This window comes from Hevea brasiliensis, chromosome 2, assembly GCF_030052815.1.
Source record: "Hevea brasiliensis isolate MT/VB/25A 57/8 chromosome 2, ASM3005281v1, whole genome shotgun sequence".
Classification (NCBI taxonomy): Eukaryota; Viridiplantae; Streptophyta; class Magnoliopsida; order Malpighiales; family Euphorbiaceae; genus Hevea; species Hevea brasiliensis.
The window spans coordinates 105,574,419-105,580,787 of record NC_079494.1 but is presented as its reverse complement, the minus strand read 5'-3'; the positions used below and the strand labels follow the sequence as shown (position 1 = coordinate 105,580,787).

General features: G+C 30.3%; 2 protein-coding genes across 2 annotated transcripts; one reads left to right on the top strand and one right to left on the bottom strand.

The window, feature by feature from the left end:
- Positions 1-3,047: 3,047 nt before the first annotated feature.
- Positions 3,048-4,633, top strand: LOC110672599 (casparian strip membrane protein 4). The gene is made up of 3 exons (XM_021835413.2): positions 3,048-3,932; positions 4,024-4,147; positions 4,243-4,633. The coding sequence occupies exons 1-3, from the start codon at positions 3,688-3,690 to the stop codon at positions 4,456-4,458; spliced, it is 585 nt and encodes a 194-aa protein (XP_021691105.2). The 5' UTR covers positions 3,048-3,687; the 3' UTR covers positions 4,459-4,633.
- A 53-nt stretch (positions 4,634-4,686) lies between these two features.
- Positions 4,687-5,601, bottom strand: LOC110672598 (photosynthetic NDH subunit of lumenal location 2, chloroplastic). The gene is made up of 2 exons (XM_021835412.2): positions 4,990-5,601; positions 4,687-4,896 (listed from the first exon to the last, which is right to left on the bottom strand). The coding sequence occupies exons 1-2, from the start codon at positions 5,452-5,454 to the stop codon at positions 4,798-4,800; spliced, it is 564 nt and encodes a 187-aa protein (XP_021691104.2). The 5' UTR covers positions 5,455-5,601; the 3' UTR covers positions 4,687-4,797.
- Positions 5,602-6,369: the final 768 nt, after the last annotated feature.

Here is a 6,369-nt window from a genome sequence, read left to right as displayed (position 1 = left end):
TTAATTATTGTCACTCAAATAATTTTCTTTATTTTTTAATATTTTTTTAATACTTAATTACTGAAAAAAACATTAAAAAAAAATCATGTAGTTTGACTGATTTTCAAGTATTATGTATTGGGTTTTCATAAACCAATACGCTGTGGTGTTCAAACACTTTAACGTTAATGGACTTAATTAACATTTGATATATTGAAATCTAAATTACAAGACTACTTAATTAAAATAGATTAAATCATAAAATACTTTTTTTATAAAAAATTATCATATTTATGATTTTTTTTAAGTGTTACCATTTATAATGTTGATTTTATAAAAAAAATTATCATGTTTATGATTTTGTTAAAGTGTTACCATTTTACGTTAGATTAATATGTTTTTTCATCAAAATAATTATTCTTCAAAAAATAAAAAGTTGATTTCGTAAAATTTATGAGATAAAAGTGCATAAATTTTATGAAATTTTAAATTTTCTTAAATAAAGTAATCCCATGACCAAAAATGCATTCTCTGATCATGTTCGTTAGATGTATCACATATTAGAGATAAAATGAGGAATCAATTGTGATTATATGTAGAGAATCAAATGTTTTAATATAAAAATGTGATATTAGTAAAAGAAAAAGAGACTTAATATGATATGGAGAGGAGTAGTATCAAATATGTTTTAGATATTAATGTAAACTTAGCGTCCAATAAAATTGAATGGAAAAACGGATCCATATAACTGAATCTAATATTATATTTGGGAAAAGTATAAGAAGGTAAGGGAATTCTTTTTTTTTTTTTATAAATAAGATAAAATAAGATAATTAAAATCGAAGTTTTTTTAATCTTATTTTATTTGGATAGAAAGTACAATTTAATAACTTAATATTATTTGGAAGGAAAATATGGGAAGAAAAGGTAAAGTATAAGATCACAAAAATATATTTAATTATGTAAGGAGATATATTTTAATATTTATTCAATCGTATCTATTTTTTGATAAATATAAATTTTCAAATAAAATTTAAGAAAAAATTAAATGAAAAATAAATCTGAAAAAAAATATCATACCCTTTTTTCAAATAAAATTCAAGAAATAAGCATAGGAAGTCAGTATAATCTAACAAATACAACGAAAAGTGCAATGACCCAATAAGTTGAAATTAACATTTATATAAAAAAAAAAATTGAAATGATATCAATCTTTGATCTTTTCAACATACCAACATCAGTACTGTTGGAGGATAACATGATTAATGTAAAATATTTAATTTAAAAAAAAAAAGAGATAATATAAGAAATATAAAATTATTATTTATTAAAACCTTCAAATCCATTAATTTGGCAATCTCCAGCCATAATGCAATTAATTTGATATTAAAGCTTGTTGTGTTGTAAAATAATTTCATTTTGTTTTAAATAAAAATTCTACAGTAATCACCTAAATAATTCTTGTCAATACAAATTGGAATATGATATGATAATTATCAGAGAGATTCTTAAGTAGACTTAATTAATTTATCATGTTATCTATAAATTAAGTCAATTAAATCACTCCAGATCACTCATGTTTAAATATAATTATATAAATACAGAAAACAATTAAAAATTAGATTACATATTTTGTCATAATTGTATTACCATAAAATGATTTTATTTGAGTATAGCTAAAAATTTATCTAATAAATAAATATAATTTCTCCAAGCAAGTTAGGCAGGGCTCAACTATGTATGGATGGTTTTTCGGTGACGGGGGACAAAGAAAGAATTGGTGGTAAGGACACAGGATAAGGGTTTCTTTTTTTATCACTGGGAATGACAAGTGAAAGTGAACTTTTGAACACAGAAGGAAGCCAGCCATTGCCTAGTTTCCAAATTTTCTTGGAGAGTGTGATTCACCACAATCTATAGATAACTGGATCAGTAATCAGTTATCAATCCCTATCCTGAACTTGAAGCTGCAAAATGATAAGATTTTGTTTTTTTTTTTCAAAAAATAATAAAAAAAATTGAAATGAAAGTGGGGATGATGTTCCAATTGTGGATTAAATACTGTCAAAGTTAAAACTTTCTTGCTAGCTAACCCTTTTTTTGGTGCTAAATAAGTAAAAGATAATAGTAATTTAAGTCATCTGTTTGATTGTATTTCGGTAGCTTTGATAAGAAAGTATCAGATTCAAATATTAATTTTTAAATAACTAATTAGAAGAGAAAATTGGAAAGAAAATTTGTTTAGAGATTAGGCTACACTTTAACATTTTAGATTTTGTACTTTGGATTCTATTGGCTTCTCACAGCCCTTGCTAAGGTCACATTTCCATGCAATGATTGCTTCAAGAAGTCCTAGGCCTAAATGCAACTCAACTAAAGCACCCTTTATAAACCAAAACACAACTAGCTAGTCCTTCTCCAAAACCCTTTATTTTCCTTCGCTTGCAAGACAATGCTACTCCTTTCCTCTCCTCTCTTCCCCATGCACCAGGGCCTATTTTCCTAGGTCTTTTTCCCTTGCATGGATGCTGGAGTTATTATTCTCATCTAGGATCCTGCATGTGATGATGAGGTAATGTGGTGCAGCCAAGGATGACTTGCCGGAAAAACTCTCCATAATTTTCAGGTAATTTGGCTTGAATCAGAGTATCGGCAAGTTAATCTTGGCTACATTTCTACTTCATCATCCTCACATGCTAGATTTATAGATGATTATTCATTGCACTACCCATAAGGTAAGGATGTTGAGGATGATCATCCAACTATCACCTTTTAAAAATGATTTGAAGGTACGTAGTTTTTTTTTAATAGCACAATCTCCTTTCTTATTAAATATTGAAGAAGCCAAAATATATAATCGGTAAATTTCAAACTCTCATACTATTTGTTAATAACTTTAGAATTTTCACATATGCAATCATCTAATAATAGCTAATACTTTTCTCTCTCTAGTTTGTAGAGAGAGAAACTTTTCTTTATTTTTTTCTAGTTTATACTTCATAGAAGCTAGCTTCTAGTGTCTCACCCCTTCGGCAGTTGAAGGCCTTTCCTCATATCTGAAGGTAGGTTTTCCCTCTCCATCTTATAAAATTGCCTACATGAAATTATTATTGTATTATATAATTTCTCTTTATGTCATATTGTGGATAAAAGTAAACAAGAGGGGGCAGCCGCAGATCTTTGGAATTTGGATCCTGACCAAAGACTTCCACTACCTCTTTGTGGGCTTGTGGCCCATGACACGAATCCAGGCACTAGAGTACACCAGCATCAGCAATTCAGGATTGGGGATGTTATCGTATAGGGCAATAAACATTATCAGATAGCCAAAAGAACGCTTCATTTTACTGATCATCACTTGCTAGCTAGAGAGTAGGAAGAAGGATAAGGATCCTACCTTTACATTCAGTGTCTGGCTGAAAGGATTTGTATAAAATAAAACAATTAATATCTTGGCTTTAGTTAGACCATGTAGCTTATCAGTGGGCTGCTTAGACAAGCAAAACCAACTAATACCCACTTTTAGTTGGTTCTCAGCATTGCTTCCATTGAGAAAATCCAATTTTGCTTTGGTGTGCTAATTCACATCTACACCTAGATTTTTCCCTGCCTTCCCACTTATTTCAGCTTAAATTAGCATCATTGAGAACCTGAATCAGAGCTTTAAAGAGGGGAGACCAAGAAAATATAAGCAAGAAACTAAAAAAGATGTCCTCACCCATGAAGACAGGACCTCTGGAGGCTGGTGAAGCATCAAAGAATGAAACCTCAAAACATGGGTTAAATACAAACAGAGGGAGAGCGATCTCAATACTAGACCTCATTTTAAGAGTTTTTGCAGCGATTGGCACATTAGGAAGCTCTGTTGCCATGGGAACTACTAATCAAACACTTCCATTTTCGTTTCAATCTTTCCAATTCAGGGCTGAGTATAATGATCTCCCTATGTTCATGCAAGTATTCCTTTCTTGTTTCAAAAATTTGATCATTTCATGTTATGTATACCATACAATTTATAAATGTGTCAACGTATATGTGTTGCAGGTTCTTTGTGATTGCAAATTCTATTGTATGCGGATATCTTGTTCTGTCTCTTCCCCTGTCTATCTTTCACATCATCCGGAGTGAAGCGAAAATCAGCAGGGTCATCTTCATCATATTTGATACGGTAGTAGTTCTTGATTCCTCTTCTATTTAATTAAATACTGTCCAAGAACCAGCTTAACTTAGAAGCTAAGTCTTTGAATTTCAAACTTGTAAAAGGTTATGTTGAGTCTTCTAGCTTGTGGGGCTTCTGCTGCAGCAAGCATTGTATACTTGGCACACAAAGGGAATGCTAATGCCAATTGGCTCCCGATTTGCCAACAATTCAGCAACTTCTGCCAGCGAATATCTGGATCTCTCATAGGCTCTTTCTTCTCAGTGATCATTCTTATTCTGATTATTACTACATCAGCAGTGTCTCTCTCTCAAATCTAGTATATTACAAGACTGTCTCATGTATCTTTATCCCATAAAAAAACTTCACCAAGTTTGTTTCCAATACTGTATTAGACCAGAAACTCGATGTGGGTAAATAAGGTCTAACCAAGATCTTTTGACCTCTTGCCCTGACTACTAGATTAATAAATGTTTTTGATATAATTGGTTTCCACTGACGCTCAAGTTCAAGATCTTATCATCCTAGAGGTGGAACTCATTGGCAGATTTGAAGGCAAAGAGCATCAATTTTAGATAAGCATTAAAAGTAATCAATAAAAGGGCAGAGTTGCATTCTCACTTGACAACATATATGATTCAAACACATATAAGCATGTTCTATGCCAAATATGCCACAACATCATCTATGGATTTCAACGTCTTCTCATAGTATAGATACGATTCGTATACCTTCGGCGAACGAACATATTGATCAAACTGCAAGAAAAGAAAAGAAAAAGTACCAGTCATTACATATACCATAAATCATATTTGCAACCTCATTAATAATCTGCTTAATTAAAAACATACCCGAGCCATGTTTTCAACCAGGTCATTAGCCAACTCAACGTACTGTTTCCAGCGACCTTTAGGCAAAGTAGCCATGGCTATTTTCAAATCTTTAGAGAGATAGGCTTGCTTGAGCCTGATGTAGAACATGACATACCTCCAAGACATAGTTTCCAGCATGTCCCTGATGCTATGTAGCCCCTCAGCAGTTTGTCTAATTCTTGCAACTGAATCTTCTGGAGATAAGTCAGGCTCAAAGAAACGTTCCCATAAGAATGAACGAACACCCCAATTCTCAGCCAGTGCTGGAGGGGCTACTGAAGTGGCTAAAGTTGTAGTTATTACGATTCTTCTGCGATTGGAGGTTACATTTTCTCGGGATGAAATTGATGCGTTAATCACTGGGAGAACCGAGTGATTGTGGAGCTTGGAGGCGCTGTGTGCACGGAGGAGAGCTGGGGTGTTGGTGAGGCTGCTGGTGATCATGGTTTTGGATACAATATTTGGAGCAATTCAAATTCACAGGCAAATTTTGTCTCTGTGGATTTCCTGACCCTCTAATCTGTGCCTTAGCATTCTGCCATGTGTCCTTCATTATCTTGTCAGGAAACAAGTTGTCTTCCCTGCTATTTTGTTTATTCTTGTCCTGCAGTGTAGGGGAAAAAATTCAGCTTATTTCGTGCTCTTTTTTTTTTTTTTTTTTTTTAAGTAATGGTCTAAATTTTATTTCATTAGAACTTTAAGCATAAATACTTTATAAAATAACATTTTAAAAATATTTTATAATCTTGTAAATATAATATGAAAGTAAAAAAATTGAATTAATAACTTTTATTTTTGTGAAAAGAAAAGTATTTTATTTTATTTATTATACATTGCCGTTTCATTAAAATTAAACGCCAATTTATTAGTTTATTAAAAATTGAACTACATGCTATATAGTAAAATAATAAATAATGATATGTATATATAAGTGGACCAATAGAATTATAGATTCAATAAAATTGCTATTATAAAGAATAAGATAAATGAAAGGAATTAAAATATTAAATTATTTATTTAATCAATTTAATAAATTATTATTGTATTCACTGCACAATGTATACACAACAAAAAAGTCATTCTACAAAAATTTAATTAGATTAATTAAAAATTTTATTTCTCTATCTTATATTATTAGTTAGTTTTTTTTTAATTATTTTTATTTCAATTATGGGAAAATTTGTTACATCAACTTTATACTTTTTCTTAAAAATAATGAAATAATAAATTTTAATCTAATAATATTGGATTTATTTTCAAACTATGAAATATTAAGTATAGTGTAATGTATTAAAAAAATTAATAATATAATTTTAATTTAATAATATTAAAATTATTTTATGATAGATATATAGAGAG

Coding starts and splice junctions, on each gene's coding strand:
- LOC110672599 (XM_021835413.2), top strand. CDS start 3,688: ATGTCCTCACCCATGAAGACAGGACCTCTGGAGGCTGGTGAAGCATCA. Junction 3,933..4,023: donor AATGATCTCCCTATGTTCAT/GCAAGTATTCCT, acceptor TATGTGTTGCAG/GTTCTTTGTGATTGCAAATT. Junction 4,148..4,242: donor TCTTCATCATATTTGATACG/GTAGTAGTTCTT, acceptor AACTTGTAAAAG/GTTATGTTGAGTCTTCTAGC.
- LOC110672598 (XM_021835412.2), bottom strand. CDS start 5,454: ATGATCACCAGCAGCCTCACCAACACCCCAGCTCTCCTCCGTGCACAC. Junction 4,897..4,989: donor TGGTTGAAAACATGGCTCGG/GTATGTTTTTAA, acceptor CTTTTCTTGCAG/TTTGATCAATATGTTCGTTC.